The following is a 17624-nucleotide window of genomic DNA, read 5'->3' on the forward strand; positions in this document are numbered from 1 at the left end:
TTAATACGATATTGCCATTGATTCCATCTGTTCACACCCCTAATCTTATCACTCACATATCTGCAGTCTCTAGTCTTTGGTCAAGTATTTTACTTTTAAACCAGCTCTCAGATCCACAAGTTAAAACTTGTTTGAACACTGTCTTGTATACAGCTAATTTAGTATTTTGACTAATATACCTCTTATTCCATATAAATTTATTCATTTGACTTCCTACCATACCAGCTTTGTTGATCCTGTTCTCTATTTCCATATTTAACTTATCATCTTCACTAAAAATCGTGCCTAAGTAGCCAAAATGTTTTATTTGTTTTATAGGTTCTCCATTCACAATGCAGTTGATATTTTCAATGTTTCTGCCTATTTTCATTGTATTTGTCTTGTTATTGCTGACCTTCATATATTTATTACAACAGTTATTCAATTTAGTCAGGGAATCTTGCAGAGTTGTAGCAGATTTATTTAGAAGTATAACATTGTCTGCATAAAGCAAAGAGTTGACATTAACATCTCCAATCATGATATTAGGTTCAATACCATCTCCTTCATAATATGATCCATATAGATAATGAATAACAAAGGGGATAATGTACATCCTCGTCTGACACTAGATTTAACATAAAAACATCTTCCTGTACTTGAATTCTAACTGCTGACTAAGTATTGCTTGATATACTGCCCCATTGACTCCATACAACTGTAGCATTTTGAATAGCTTCTCTCTTGGCACCTTGTCATATGCTTTTTCCAGATCTACAAAACTTAAATATAGATCTTTGTTATATTCCCATGATTTCTCACCTATTTGTCGTAAAGTGAAAATCTGATTATGACAGCCTCTATTTGGCCTGAATCCAGCTTGTTCTTCACCAAGTTTCTCTTCCACAATCCTTCTCGATGGTTTCTCAAGTATACTGGCATAAATCTTACCAGGAACCCTCGGTAGAGAAATACTTGTGTAATGCTCACATTCAGTTTTATTTCCCTTTTTTTATATATGTGTATACTATGAGAGCTCTACTCCAATCATCTGGAATTCGTCCCTCTGTCCAGGCCATCTGAATTATGCGGTGCAGCCACTGTAAGACTTTTATACCTCCATACTTGAGCATTTCTGGTCCAGTGTCATCCACACCTGCTGCCTTTCCACATTTCAGACTTTTGATGGTTTTTCTACTTCAAGTATGGATATGGAATTTTAAGGCAAGTGATTATAATAGTCTTAGACGTCAACTTGGGGACATTTCATGAAGGAAGGAATTGGAAGGCCAGGATATCATTAGTGCTTCGGAAATTGTGAAGAAATATTCGTTAGCAGCAATAGTAAGCTGTATTCCACAAGTGAAAAAGAGGACACAATTTGGAGTAAAATAGATGACAAACAATATTAAACAGGAACTGCATGCAAAAAAGAGGTTATGGAAGAGAGATAAGGAGACAGGTGAAGAGTAGATGCATGAAGAGTATAAGACATAGGCCAGGAGAGTGACCAGTATGGTAAGGAATGCAAAACTGGAATATGAGGAAGAGATTGGCCCTTAGATCCAAAGAAAATTCTAGGGAATTTTTTAGCTATGTGGCCAGTAGGAGGAGAAATGATTGTGGGATAAAAATGGGAATAGAGTGACTGATGCAGAGCACATAGTGGAATTGTTCAATGAACACTTTATTGGAGTATTTCATCCTGAAGGAGTAAATTTTAATACTAGAGAGATAGGGCAGGTTTGAGGTTTAGAGGTGCAGGAGGAGAGTGTGTTCCAAATACTGAGTACTCTGAATGTTAGTAAAGCTGTGAAACTGATGGTATTTCACCACGTGTTTTGAGAGAATGTGCTAAAGAACTGACAACTCCTTTGACCTTGCTTTTCAATGAAAGTCTGGCTACGGAAAGGTGCCCAGGGAATGGAAGGAAGGTAAGATAGTGCCATTACATAAGGGCAGAAGCAGACTGGAAGTGTCTAATTATAGGCCAGTTTGTGTGTCACCAGTAGTTGATAAGATCTAGAGAAATTAGTGAGTGACCGTATACAGCATTGGGCAGATTTAGGTTAATGTTATCTGTGAGAGTCAACATGGATTTGTGAGCGCTCTTGTTTTAGTAATATGCTAGCCTTATATAATAAAGTTACAAGAGCAGTAGATGAGGGAAAGGCATATACTGCCATTTTCTTGGATTTAGTGAAGGCATTTCACAGGGTGCCACATGATAAGCTGATATTTAAGTTGCAGCACATGGGTTTGGATGTCAGGTTAGTCGACTGGATTCAGGATTGGCTGTCGGATAGGTATCAGAGAGTTGTGTATGGTGGGGCAGTTTCAAGAAGGGAGAGGTTACAAGTGGCGTGCCACAGGCAGGACCGGCACATAGTATTTTTCTTGTGTGTGCGATTAATGTTCGGTGCCTTTCCAAAAAAGTTTTTTTTGAATAAAGTGCAAATAAAACAAACAGGAAATGAAAAACAAATGAAAACCACTTTACGGTATAATGTTACCTACGGATTAGTCCTGCTTATACTAATTTTTTCAAGTTATATAAATTTTCAAAATAATATAAAATAGTAATATAAAGTTAAGAGATTTATTCAGATATTCTTTACATTAATTTTGCTTTAGCGAAATCCTGTCGCAGTACATCAATGTTGATAGACTGAGCAATATTATTTTCTATTGAAATTAGTGCCAAACCATTTAATTTTTCTTGACTCATGCTTGATCACAGGTAGTTCTTTATTAATTGTAATTTAGAAAATGTTCTCTCTCTCCCTTAGCAACTGAAATGGGCAAAGTCAATAGTATTCTCAATGCAATCAGTGAATTTGCAAAGAGTTCTTAAAGGTTGTTGTTATAAATCCACTTCAAAACCATTTCTGGTGTACTATTTTCTTCGATTTTTCTAGATAATAATTTCAGCTCTATTTGCAGTTCTTCTGCTTCAATGTCCTTGTTTTATTTGTTACGTAATGCTTTTTCTAATGAACTACATTTTTCTGATTATCTGATCTTATTATCTTCTAATTGTTGGTCTTCCATGTTATCACATTCTGTAATGTTGCACAAAAATTCAAATGGCTCCAAAATGCTACTAAATGAATCAAAACGCTCCTTCATTGAAGTAATTACTGTTGTGAACAAAATGTCGAAAAATTTGGTTTTGAATTTCCTTTTTGCATCAACGGGCTCCGGGGTAACTGGTTCCTCGTCAAAGAATTTCTTTCTCTTTCAGATCTGATAATCTAACTCAGGACTAAAATCGTCTGTTAAATCTGTATCTATTGCGATGCATTTTGCTTGGGAAATATAATTCTCGAAGGAATCTTCAGAGTTACGGGAAATGAGAGTTGTCTTTTACAACGCAGTTGCTGCTGATTTAACATTCATGCTTTGTGATTGTAACAAATTGCTTGTACAATTGATTTCTGTAAGACGTCATGCCAGATCATTAATCCAAAATTACAGTGATATAATCGGGTCCAGGATACAATTTCAGAATTTATTTGTTCGTTTCTGGGAAGATCTGAAGGGGCCTGTATGGAAGACGACATACATTCATAATTATATATACCATTCTGTACCATTTGTTGTTCGTTTAAACTCTTATCTCATATTTTTTGACATCTTTTAGGTGCCTTTTCTTCTGCGGCGCCTGTGTATATTGCACACTTTGCACAATCCACCAGTCGGGCCTTCCCACAGGGCTCAGTACTGGGACCTGTATTGTTTAACCTTTATATCAATGACATTGTCAGTGAAATGCAGTGTGATATTCAATTGTTTGCAGATGATGTGAAGCTGGGAAGGGTTATTAGTAATAGTGCAGACAACCTCACCTGCAAGAGGATTTGAATAAGCTAGACAGATGGACAAATAAATGGGGGTGTTGGTTTAATGCAGCAAAATGTAAGGTCTTGCAGTTTGGGACACATCGATGGGATGCTGCATACTCTATTGGAGGAGCTATACTGGAGAAAGTAGGTGAGACAAGAGATCTGGGGTTGATGATTGATAGAAACCTGAAATTTAGGGGACATATTGCAAAGGTGGTGAAGGTAACACAGAGGATTGCTGCAATAATGAGAAGGACACTGACCTGAAGAGATAAGTTATCATTCCGTTGTATAAGACCCTGATCAGGCCACACTGAGACTATTGTTCTCAGATTTGGTCCTCAGGATTTGAAGGGGATGAATTAACTGTGGAAAGGGTACAAAGGTGGATAACAAAGATTGTTTCAGGACTGTACAATGTTAGTTATGAGGATCTCCTGAGGGAATATGGAAAGTTACGAAAGGAAACTGTGAGCAAGAGAGTGAGGAGTGGTTTCTTTGCATGGAGGGTGGTTGAACCATGAAATGCATTGCCTGATAGCGTGGTGAGAGCGAGGATGGTCAATGAGTTTAAGGAGTGGTATAATAGACTTTGTGTTTCCTAGGAGGGACCTCCCATGATGAGTCTTGATAGACTTTGTATTTCCTAGGAAGGACCTCCAGCAATGAGTCTTTTGACTCCATGGAGGCCTGAATAATGATAATAATAATGTGTTCCTAATTGCATGCCTGGATTTTTTTTTTTGTCACTGTGCTGTCATCACTGCTGGTTTGATTTAGCAATTTTTCAAAGTAATTACTCCATACTTCAAGAATATCTTTTTTTCAAAAGTCTTCATATCACCTTTATGATATCTAATTCCTTTTACAGCACTCTTTCCTCCATTTTCCTCCATTTCCTCCTCCTTCAACAACCTCCAGAATATCTTGCCACCTTCTTGATATTTATTTTCTATGTTCTTACCAAATCTTTCCATGACTTTTGTTTAGCTTTCTTACATTTGTCTCTGTATTCTCCAAGAGCACAAGCTGGCTTATTTGCCAGGAACTTTTGATATGTTTTCTTCTTTTTCTTCACTGCCTCTTTAACTTCCTCTGTCCACCATGGAGATCTGATTTTTCTATCCTTGCAGACAACCTCACCACATGCCTCTCTTGCTATATCAATCAATGTTTTCTTCAGAGCTTGCCACTGAATCTCCAAGGTTTGAATCCTGTTCTCAAACTCTTTCATTTTTTTCTTGAATAATGTTTGTATATATCAGTCTACAGTTCACATGTGAGAACTGCTCAACTTTTATTCGCTTTAAAACTTTCTTACACGTTTTTCTTTTCAATATGAAATTCAGTTTTATCATGCTCAAGACTAAATAGTGATCATTTCCAATTTCAAATCCTCTGTACATTCTAGTGTCCTGCACCAGTGAGAAAACATCACTATCAACATTAACATAGAGACTCTTCTTACTCCTTGCTTCTTTTCTCCATATGAATTTGTGCACATTTTTATATTGTAATTTTGTGTTAGTAATAACCAGTCCTTGTCCTGAGCAGAAATCCAACAGGTATTTGCTATTATAATTAGCTTTGCTCTTTTCTCCAAATTTTCCCGTAATATTTTGTATGTCTGACAATCATTTCCAACTCTGCTATTTAGATACCCAACAAGTACCAACTTTTCATTTTTCATTATGTTAGTTGCTTTCTCTAAAGCCTCAAAAAATTCCTCCACTTCTACCTTAGCAGAACCTTTTGTGGGACCATAGTCACAAATAAGTCTCATTGTTCAGTTCCCCATTCTGATATTTGCACACACCACTCTGCTTGAAATTGCCTGCCATTCAAGAAGATTAGCCTGGTATTTAGTGTTGAATACTATGGCTACTCCTTCTTTTCCTTGATTGTCATTGCCTGAATATAACATTTTGTAGCAAGAATTTTTCTTTTTCAAACCTTCCTCATTGGAGAACATTGTTTATTATACAGTTTTTGTGGTGCATCCACCCATATGTTTTATGGGTGGATGTATTTGCTTTGCATTTCATATATAATTTTTCTGTTTTATTATTTTAGTTTGATTATGATATCCATCATGTTGATGCTGTTTATTATTTAAGTGACATTTCATCAAGCAAGAGTAATATTCTGGAATAATATTAAGTATTTTGAGTTGAAGTTTAGACGCTTATTCACCCTAATTCAGAAATGTTTAGTGTAATTTATTATTATTATTAACACCAGATCTTCATGGAGTTTATTATGATTTTATTCTTATTAATGTTAATATTATTATCATTATTATGGAATTTATTATGAATTTGTTATACATTTATTATAAGTTTATAAGGAAATAATATAATTTATATTATTTGGATGTAACATACTGAAGTCGTATTAAAACAGGATTTTATAATTATCAGAAAGAGCCATCTGGTTTAATTTCTGTGATCAAAAATAAATAGAAATAGACTGTATTAAAGGTCCAAACTTATTTCAAAGTCTAATGTATGAAGAAACTTTGAAAGTTTCAAACATTTGACAAAGACGAATGACAAAGATGGTTTCAGGACTGTACCAGGATAGTTATGAGGATTGGCTGAGGGGATGTGGAGTGCAGAGTTTGGTGGATAGAAGGTGGAGAGGCGATATGATTGAGACTTTTAAATTGTTGAGAGGTGGTTACAGGGTTGACACTGGGGAGTTCTTTCGTTTGGTTGAACAGCGGGAAGGAGTGATGACAAGAGGCCATCCCTGGAAGTTACGAAAAGAAACTGTGAGCAAGAGGGTGAGGAGTGGTTTCTTTGCATGGAGGGTGGTTGAACCGTGGAATGCATTGCCTGATGGAGTGGTGAGAGCGAGAACGGTCAATGACTTTAAGGAGTGGTATGATAGACTTTGTGTTTCTTAGGGGGGATCTCCCCTCGATGAGTCTTGACAGACTTTATGTTCTTAGGAAGGACCTCCCACGATGAGTCTTTTACTCCATGGAGGCCTGAATAATAATAATTTGACCAGAGAGGTTTTGATAATGCAATCCTCATCATCCAAGTTTCTTTAGCTTGCACTACTTGAAAGACATAAGCACTGATGAGGCATCCATATAATTGCCTTTTACTGAATATTGAATGAGGATTTTTGTTAAAGGTTTCTCTGGCCTGACAGCTATTTCGAACTTGTTGGTTCTCTTCAGAGACCAGGCAAAAAGAAGACAAAAACCTCATTCGATACCAAAGCAATCCTATGTTGGAGAGTTATATTTTTCATAGGTGAACTCTCAGTAGGTGTGTAATAGTAAATATCAAAGAAAGAGCTATATGCTTCATTTGCAATGTAAAATAAATAGAAATTAATATATTATATTATTAACTTTCTTTCATATATATAATTTGAAATGTACATTTTACTTGAAATGACTTTATTTCATTTCAAGTAAAATGTATATTCAAATTACTTATATAAGTAATTTTAATTTTGTTCATTTAAGTACCTTGAACACCTTGGATTAGATGAAACTGTTCGTTCATTTGAAGCTGAATGTCAAAAGTTTGGGAAACCAGTACAAGATAATGCAGGGAGTTCCCGAAGAGATAAGAGAATTGTAAAAATTCAGGTTTGTTCTCTTATGCATTTTTTAAGTAATGTTCACAAATTTGAAAATTTTTTGAAGTTTTGTAAATAATACTTAAAACACAGTATGAGTCTTAGTGCACTTTAATCGATTCAATCTATTCGTTACTGGTGCACAAGTTTTATGCAAAATTAGAGAGATACTATCAGGACCAAAATATTTGTTGGTTTGTACTTACTTTTTATATATATGGTGACAAGGATGTTTTAATCAGAACAAAAATTGTGATCTAAAGTAATTTCAGGTTAAATTTGTAATGCAGAAAACTATATAAAAAAAAATCTATTTCCAAGATAAGTGATTACTCCATTTGATGAATTCCTCTGCTGCATTATTATTTGTCTGGATGCTATTGATCTTTAAAGATGCCAATTAAATTTCTCTTCAGATTTCCTTGGAAGTTGAGCTAGAAGCTTTAGATAAAATAATGTTTGCATCAAAGCATTCTTCTGGAAAAAGTTGGTAATATAATATATATATATATATATATATCTATGTTTTGAGGAGGAAGTGATAGAATATCAGATCAATCTTTGATATCTTTAATATAACTTCTCCATGTGTTGATCTTCTCATTTTATAAGCCTGAGGGATGTGAAGGAAAATAAAGTTTTGGAAAGTGTTTATCCTACAGTGAGTAGTGAAGTGTCTAAAAATAGCTTATTGTTTATCAACATCTTGATATTGACTTACTGACGTTGAAACATTGCTATTATTGTAAAGTAATTCCTTTAATTTCTGTATGAGCATAAACATAAAATATACAGTTATGAAACCTTACAGCTCTTGTCTTTTGCTTTATACTCCACTTGTATGATACTTGTCTACGTGTTTGCTATTCTTATGCATTATTTCATTACTGATATTTTATCTACATAAGTTTATTTTAAACTAGCCAAATTCACATAAGAATTAATTTCTGAGACATAGTTTTAAAACTTCACACATATCAGGTTTTGTCCTAATATTCTGTTTCAGCACAATTAAGATTTTGCAACTGGTTTCTGACTAACTTTTTTCCCAAATTGGTTTTACTATTTGTCAGGTCTCTCTGATTTGATCAACTCTTGCATTTAACCATAACCATTTTTAGTTTCTCTGCTTACACAGTTTTGTATTAATGATGTCAAGTTCTTTTCTGACACTTTTATAGCAGGAAGATGTGATAGATGATATTAGGGATAGAATATAAGAGAGATTGTATTTTTAGAGACAATAGAGGGTGCTGCTAGTGCGTGAAGACACATGCAATCAGTGATGTGAGCTGTTAAAAGCTGATAAGTATTAGTAGTAAGGAAAGATGTTATTGTGTTTATTTCATGACAGTACCGGTATTTAAGTTTGTGCTATTTGAATTGATTATTTTTTATGTATAATTTTGTGGTATTTGCTTAGTATTTAGTTAGGATTTTATAATCTCAGAATTGTCTCCACGTGTAGCGATTATTCAACATGCAGACCGCCAGTCTCAGTAACAGCCCTAGCTCTCTGCCATTTAAAGACTATATTATTTTTTAACCTAGTTGAAGATTTTGTAGCTTGCTATGCCTCTGGTATGTATGCATTCCATTCTTTAAGAATGTGGCATGTATGCATGAAATGCAGATAGTGTAAGGTGCTGGTAGACATGAGTGTCTCAATCTCGAGATTTAGTGGCAGCAGAGAGAGTGTTTCAGAAACTGGTGATTTTCACTTTTTGGATGCCAGTAGATGGAGGATGGAGAGAATGTTAAATACCTATGTTAAAGACCGAGGAGAAAAACTATTGGAGTTTTGCATTGAAAGGGAATTAGCAAACTCTAACACAATGTACAAACAGCACAAGAGGAGACAATACACATGGGTAGCACCTGGGAATCGATGTAAGAATCAAATCGATTATATTTTAATCGATAGAAGATAGAGGACACTAATCAATAACACCAAAACACTGCCAGGTGCAGACTGTGGATCAGACCATCAATTATTAATTTCTAATTTAAAGATCCATATGAAAGCAAACAAGAATAATAACAACAAAAGATATGACTTTTCACAAATAGACAACAAATTTATGATGGATATTGAAGCAGAGCTCAAGAAACAAAAAAGCACACCTCAGGAACAAAGCACTGAATCACATTGGACACACCTGAAACAAACCATTGCAAAATCTGCAGCCAAAAACATCCCAATAAAAAAGAAGAATGGCAGTCCATGGATTACAAAAGAAACCCTAGAACTAATTGAAAAAAGGAAACAAATTAAAACAATAGATTGGCAAAACCCAAATTACCTGAACCTGAATAAAGCTATTAAGAAATCTTGTCAAAAAAGATAAAAATAGCTATATCCAAAACATCTGTAAAAAAATAGAAAGACACTCCAACTCTAATGTAACATCAGATTTATTCAAGAATGTTAAGGATATAACCAAAAACTTCAAACCAAAACTTAATACAGGGTGTCCCAAAATTCACGCAAGAAGTAATTTTGATAGAAAATACAGGTTTTTAATTAAAAATTGTAACTTCTTATTGATTCATAAAGTATACAGTATAGGGTTATGCATGGAATAGCATATTGGGTAAATGGCCTCCACGGATTTGCTGGCACATACGCACTCTTTTGTCAAAATTTTCCATGACAGTTTTGCATAAATGTGGCTGAATTTCGTTGATACAGCGCTCAATTTTCTCCAAGGCATGGGTGGTCGTGGGCTTGTTGGCATAAACCTTAGACTTCAAAAAACCCCAAAGAAAAAAGTCCAACGGCATTAAGTCATATGATCTGGGCGGCCAATTCTGATCACCAAAACGGGAAATTACACGACCACGAAATGACTCATGCAGTAATTGAATTGTTTTTCGGGCTGTATGGCATGCTGCACCGTCTTGTTGAAACCACATGTCGTCCACATCCATATCTTGCAATTTAGGCACAAAAAACTGGATTATCATGTCACGATAGCGAGCACCATTAACTGTTATTGCCTTACCAGTCGCATTTTCGAAGAAGAATGGACCGATGATGCCTCCAGCCCAAAATCCACACCAAATAGTGACACGTTGTGGATGCATTTGTTTCTCAACAATCATTCAATATTCACAACAATAGGAACAAAAAACTGGATTATCATGTCACGATAGCGAGCACCATTAACTGTTATTGCCTTACCAGCTGCATTTTTGAAGAAGAATGGACCGATGATGCCTCCAGCCCAAAATCCGCACCAAACAGTGACATGTTGTGGATGCATTTGTTTCTCAACAATCACTCGTGGATTTTCTGAATCCCCAAATCCACAATTTTGTCGATTAACGAAGCCATCAAGATGAAAATGAGCCTCATCGCTGAAGATGATTTTGTTTGAAAAATAAGCATCCACTTGTTGTTGTTCCATAATCCATTCAACGAACTCTCTTCGCTGTGTGTGGTCAGTAGGCTTCAGTTCTTGTCAGTTGAACTTTGTAAGCATCAAGATGCAAATCTTTCATGAGAATATGCTGTAGAGAGCTTCTCGAAATGCCCAATTCAAGACCACGGTGCCGAATTGATGTTCCTGGACTCTCAGCAACACTCTTGTGAACTGCTTCGATGTTTTCTGTTGAACGACTTGTTGAAGGACGACCAGAGTGTATAAGATCACTAATTGATCCAGTTTCCTTGAATTTTTTAATTAATCTTTTCACAGTTGATGAAGTTAAATCACTATTCCGACCATATTTTGTACAAAAATTGCGAACCGTAGCTGCCAAACCTTCATTATTTTTAAAATATTGCTCAACAATGAAAATGTGTTGTTCTTTCGTGTAGCGCTCCATTTTTAATAACCCTGAACTGTCAGCTGTCACGCTGTCTTTTTTTTTTCTCGTTGGCAACACTTTACCGCACAAATGGCGCTAAATTTAAATCTTCCGTGAATTTTGGGACACCCTGTATAATTACAGAGGAAAATGGCAAGATCTTAAATGACACTAATGACATAGCCAGAAGATGGAAAGAATATTACAGTGAACTTTAGAAGGACCCAGCTGTTCAACAAGAAGATGAAGGAGCTATGGAAAACACGGAAACGGAACCGGAAATCCGTTTAAAAAGGTGTCCATATTTGTGAGCCCTTTAAACAGATGGCGGAGCAGGTCAAATTCTTTCGTGTTCCAGTAAATTTAAACCACCCAGAAGGTGAGGCAGGGTGTGCATTGAGACAATAGCACCCATAAATCAGTCGTCGTAATTGGTGGTTGAGTAATCTGTTTGAGTTTCATCTGTTTTGCATACGTAGTGTTGTTAAATTTGTGATTTTTGTAAACTTCATAGGAGAATTTACTTGATCACAATTTTACAAGTAGTAAATCGTGCTTGCATCTAAGTATAAAATGAAATAAATATATTGAAAAGAATAATTGTTAACTCGTATAAGAACATTGATTGTATAATATTAGAAAAATGAGATAATTAATTTAAGTATTTAGTTATAAGAATTTTGCATGTAAAAGGCTTGCTTATTATACATTTGAAACGAGATTAAATTATGCTAATTCTTAGAAAAATAGGTGAGCTGATAGAGTTTGATAAAACTGACTCATAGGGTTACCTAGAACCGAAGTAAAGTCCAAGGTCACGGTTCCCGATTTAGACACTGCTGCGGGTCAGTCGCGTGCACACGGCCCACCAAAGATAGAAAGTTCAGCAGGGAGATGTTAATTGCAGGAGGTGCCAGTAGGGTCATAATATAAAAGGGTTAGGACCTCCCCCCCCCACACACAGGGTCTTTTGCCAGTTTTCGTTTGGAGGTTACCTTATATAGTTTCCTGAGTAACCGTCAGGAGTCCCCTCCGTCCGCCACGACATGGAATGTTAGTAAGTGGGATTTAGGTCCCGTTTTCCTACCATTGAGAACAAAGGACGCCGCATGGTCGGGAAGAAAGGTATTTTCCACATACTAAGCCAACCCTAGTCTAAAGGAAGGAGACTATCAGTGGAAATTATGGATATCCTCATGGCGAATCTGATGACTGCAGAACAGCAGCTAGATCGTGTTTCATTAGAAGCCTGATATGCTGAAACTGAGATGGCCCTCATGTTCTGAAGTACCCTATATGTGTCCCACTAAAAAAGGAGATTTTCTTCAGGAATTGCAGATAAGTAACGTCTAGTAGAAGAGTTTCATAAAACGGTATTGTGAAAAGTTTTATGTTAATTCTGTTAATTTAATATGGCTGTAATTGTAATTCGTATTACTAAGCAATCGAAGGACTTGAATGAGAGTTGAACTAGGACTTGAGCTCACTTAATAGTATAGAGAAAGAGGGAACTAGTTTATCAGTATTACTGAACGAGCGATAGTGTGTATAGATACTAGTATATGTAATTTACCTTAACTGAGAAAGGTCAAGAGAATTGGTTGTGGCGTTCATTGTAGTAACGGAATTGCTAAGCCCACATAACTCTTGTAAATTAATGTGTGTAATCCAATTGTGTCTAATTGAATTATTGTTTCATACTATTGTACTTAAGCGGGTGAAAGATTTAAGCCAACTTAATCATTGACGGGAAAGCCTCATTATCTTGTGTGTGTGTATAGAGTTCTTTGTGGAGGCATAACAGTTTATCCCACGTGCTAGTGTGAAATTTTAATATTTTGTATTTTGCTTATCTTATTAACTTTGTATCATCTTAGTATTGAATTGTAGTTTTTTGAATTTAAAGTACTATATTGTATTTATGAATTTAATAAACTTTTGCATATCAAATATTCAGTTGTCTGAAATTGCCATTCAATGCACCGCTTGTTATAACGTACGAACCTAGGCATGGGGGGGGGGAGAAAAAGTTAAGTTACAAGATCAAGGTTACGACTGCATGATTATTTCACTTCTAGACTTATTTAGGACTTTGCTTCTTGTTTTAAATTTTTTTATAAACTAAATATCCTAAATGGCACAGCTTTAAAAAAAATAAATGTTTTAGGATACTAAGAGGAGCAAGAGCTTAGATTTCTAGTACGGAGGTGGCGATACACGAAGAAAAATGATAAGATATATAAAGGAAAGGAAAGTATAAGGGAAATATATAAATAAACAAGAATGGGATACAACAGTGTGAACTGACATGTTCAGGACAGCGATATAGACAAGTTTTTAATGTATAATTTTCTGTAAATAATTTATAACTTTTCCACACAAATTTGTAGAATGGGAAACAGTTGATCTACTGAATGTCCCATTTTCTGCCAGAGCTTTTGTGGATTGTGTGACTGTAGTCGAAGGAGGTAAGCCTCGTCCTCTTCTCTTCCAAATTTTACACCTTTGAGTAATTCAAATATACCAACAAAATATAGCATTCTCCTTTATTATTGTTTTCTAATACATCTTAAAGCAAACACAATGTTCCCTATTCTTAGATTTGATTACAATTAATTGAAATAAAGTATTCAAGGTTATCCTACAATTAATGGCATTGGACCAATATAATAAATGAAAGTGAAAAAAAAAGTGAAAAATAAACTTTCAACTGTATTGGACCAATTAAGATGAGTGCTGATGTGCTACGCACTTTTAAACTTTCATACATCGATAAAAATGCAATCATATAGTGAAATTGACATGAATTTTGTAGCATGAGTTACATGAGCCACTTGACAGCACCCAACTGATGGACACACGATGCCACTCCATATATATATATGTGGAGGGTATATCCCTCTTAAGGCTATGATGAGATTCACTTACAGATCTGAAAGTAAAGTGTCAATCAAGGACTGAACGGAAGACTTCTGTGAGGAATATTTCCTGATATCTACTCTATGGTCCTTTGTGGACTATGGAATGAAGAAGGCTACGAGACTAAAGAAATCTGTGCACATCTTGACTGCTGTGCACAGATTTGGTCCTTGGTTTCTTGGTGAAGAGGTGGTATGGAGGATTAAGAGACAAGTGAACAAGCATGTGCCAGTTCTGTGAAATGCTATCTGTGAGGATAGATTGAAGGTGTATGGGTTGCATAGAGTTTATTTAGTTGAGAGGTGGAGGAGAGGGGGGGACATGATAGAACACAAAGAAGTTTTTCAATACATGAAGAGTAGGGAGAGAACAGGGGTCACTCCAGGGGCGTGCCGGCCTAGTGTACAATGTGTGCGATGCACACAGGTGCCAGGATAATAAAGGCGCCAAAGAATATATTTTGTATTTTATTTTTACACACTGATACGTTTTTATAGGGATATAGGGGTGCCAACTAAAGTTTTGCATACAGGTGCTGGACACTACTGGCATGTCATTGGGTCACTCCTGGAAGTTGTGTAAGAGTTAATAAGGCTGTGCAGATTAGATGGATTGCTAAAGGTAGTTGTGAGTGCCTTGACAGTGAATAATTTTAAGAAGAGGTGTGATAGGTGAATAATGGTTAAGGTGGACTTCTTGCAATAAGTACATTTACTCATTGCAATGCATTACTAGTACAGTGCAGTACATTACTAGACACCATCCTCTTACTTCTCCCCTTTACATTCCTTCTTCACAATAACTCTTAATCAGGCACTCATTCACCTAACTAAGCCACCAAATATTTTTCATCTGGTTTAGCAAAAATTATCTTTCAGTAATTTTAGCCACTTTTTTCTAGCTAGTATAACAATCTTCCATGTGATATTATGTTTTCTACTTTGCAAAACACAAAATTGAGAGAGAGAAATAATTTCATGTCAGTTTAGAAAGAATATCTCCTTGTCCATGTTATTCATTACTTTGTCATAAAATCTGAGTATATTTTTAAGAGATGATTTATCTTTGATAATTCCTTCGTACCTTCTCTCTTCTATAGATTATCGCCATGTCATATCCACCTGGTTCTGTCTCTGAATTTTAATTAGCTTATCCATAACTTTAAATAATACTCTAGAGATACTAATTGGTGTATAATTAGCTTCATCTATCCTAATGTTATTGTTGTGCAGTGGAACTATTGTGTTGTTTTTCCATTCCTTTGGAACCTTACTGTGCTGATATTCAGACAACCAGGTGAGATTTGGCTAGTTCTCTTGATTATTATTCAAACTTATCCCAACAATGTATTTGCATGAAGCTCTTTCACTATGTTCAGTAGCTCCTTTACTTCCATTTTTTATCATCTAGTCAATCCACAATATCTGGAATTGTAATATTTCCATACTGAATCAGGCACTCATTAACTAAGCCACCAAATATTTTCATCTGGTTTGGCAAAAACGATCTTTCAGTAATTCTAGCCACTTTCAAGCTATATAACAATCTTCCATAAAAATCACTTTAGCAAAATGATTTTTCAGTAATTCAAGCTCCTTGTCATAATGAAGAATTTAGAGAGACAAAAACACGTGTTGGAGTAATTTATTTACTTATAATAATGAAAATAATACTTGACATTTTTACCTCTGTAGGAAGGTCATCAGGAAAACATAATTTTGCATAGGACACAAGCTACATGACACTACACAAAAGTAAGATAAATCTAAATGCTTTGTTAATTGTTTGCCCTAGCCTGGTGGGAAAAAAAATAAATATACAAAAATATATTTATAAATTAAAAATAAATTAACAAAATACATTTTTTTATACATATCAGTCAGTATACTAATATACAGATGATATAAAAAAAAATAACTAAATACATTTTTATAGCAGAACTACATTAAACAGATATAGAGCTCATTGCTCAAATTCTTCTATGTAAAAGTTAGCTATGGTGGGGTGTGTGGGGGGGGGGAAGTGGTGAGCTCATGGCCTTAACTTCTTTTTGCAGGCCATAGGCTCACCACTTTCATCATCCCACTCCATAGCTAACTTTATATATATATTTTTGAACAACAAGCTCTAGATTCAGCAAGCCTTAAGCCCAAAGTATCTCAAATATATTGATGATATATTTGCCATTTGGCCCCACAGCCACGAAACAGTAGATACATTCCTAAGCCACCTGAACAAACAACATGTATCCACTTTACCATTGACATTGAAAACAATAACTCTCTTCCTTTTCTAGATATACTTGCCACATGTCTTCCCTCAGTCTGCCTTTCATTCATGGTCTACCGCAAACTTACACACACACACACACACACAGGCCAATACATACGTAAAAATTCATACCACCATCCAACACAAAAACTAAGGTTCACCAGCAACCTCAAACATAGATTCCTAACAATTTGCTCCAATGAGTAGGCACTGAACAAAGAATATGAAATTATTAGCCAAACGTTTATAAAAATGGCTACAAAAAAAAAAAAGTTCATGAGTTCCTCCACAATAATACCATTAAAAGCAGAAAAGATTTCAAGAATGCCATAGCCATACCATACATTAGGGGAATATCGGAAAAAATAGACCATTACATAAATATAACATTAAGTCAACCTTCAACCTTCTTGCAAAATTAAAAAGTATACTCAACTTATCCAAAGATCCTCTTCCCTACCTTGCCCACCTAGGAGTTTACAAAATTCAGTGCACCTGCAATCTTCCCTACATAGAGAAAACTGGGTGCACCATCCCATAAGAAAAGACAAACATAAATGCCACATTAAATTCCTCTACTATGGTAAAACGGGCCTGTCAGACCATACACTTGAAGTATGATACAGAATCAACTGGAAAGGCACTAAGTCCCTACACTGCACCAAATCCTGGTTTGAAAGAAAGTTCAAGAAAGCTTGTGAGATGCTGAAACATTATTTGAATCTAAACAAGAATGATGGATCAGTAATTAAAAATCAGGAGGATCCATTTGCAACCTATTGTAACAGTGGTGTTCAACCTGTCGTTCGTGGAGCGATTTTTAAGCGTATTGCTATTCTAAGTGTATTGCTATTGTTTATTTATTTTTCATTGAAATTGTCAAATCCATAATTTTCTTATAAGTCCAGATAAATGAATTAATTTGGATCAGTGGAAGTCAAACAGCGAGCCTAGTGAATATGATTATAAGCAAAGCACATTGTATGCGTTTCGTTTATAATCGTGTTTACTCGTAACTACATCACACACTTCCCACTACCCACTGTTAGAATTTCAGTTGAGTTTCAGTTGCTCTAAATTTATCATTGGATTTACCATTATTTTGTTTGCTAATTTATAAGTTATAAACATTTTTTATTTTAATAAAATATTTAGAAGTTATTTTTTTTAATTTGAGGATAATCATGAGTGTATCAA

At 35.3% G+C, this 17624-nt stretch overlaps 1 protein-coding gene across 5 annotated transcripts in view; it reads left to right on the forward strand.

Moving 5' to 3' along the window:
* Positions 1-17624, forward strand: part of LOC150105383 (lisH domain-containing protein ARMC9-like) — a 694238-nt gene that overhangs the window by 45670 nt on the left and 630944 nt on the right. For all 5 annotated transcript variants that reach the window (XM_090394755.1, XM_090394754.1, XM_090394756.1 and 2 more), the window contains exon 3: positions 7309-7434. In XM_090394755.1, coding sequence (XP_090250881.1) covers positions 7309-7434 — 126 coding nt within the window. The remainder of the gene's footprint in view (positions 1-7308; positions 7435-17624) is intronic.

The sequence above is a fragment of the Typopeltis vanoorti genome, chromosome 6 (assembly GCF_054136105.1).
Source record: "Typopeltis vanoorti isolate ZY-2024b chromosome 6, IOZ_Tvanoo_1.0, whole genome shotgun sequence".
NCBI lineage: Eukaryota > Metazoa > Arthropoda > Arachnida > Uropygi > Thelyphonidae > Typopeltis > Typopeltis vanoorti.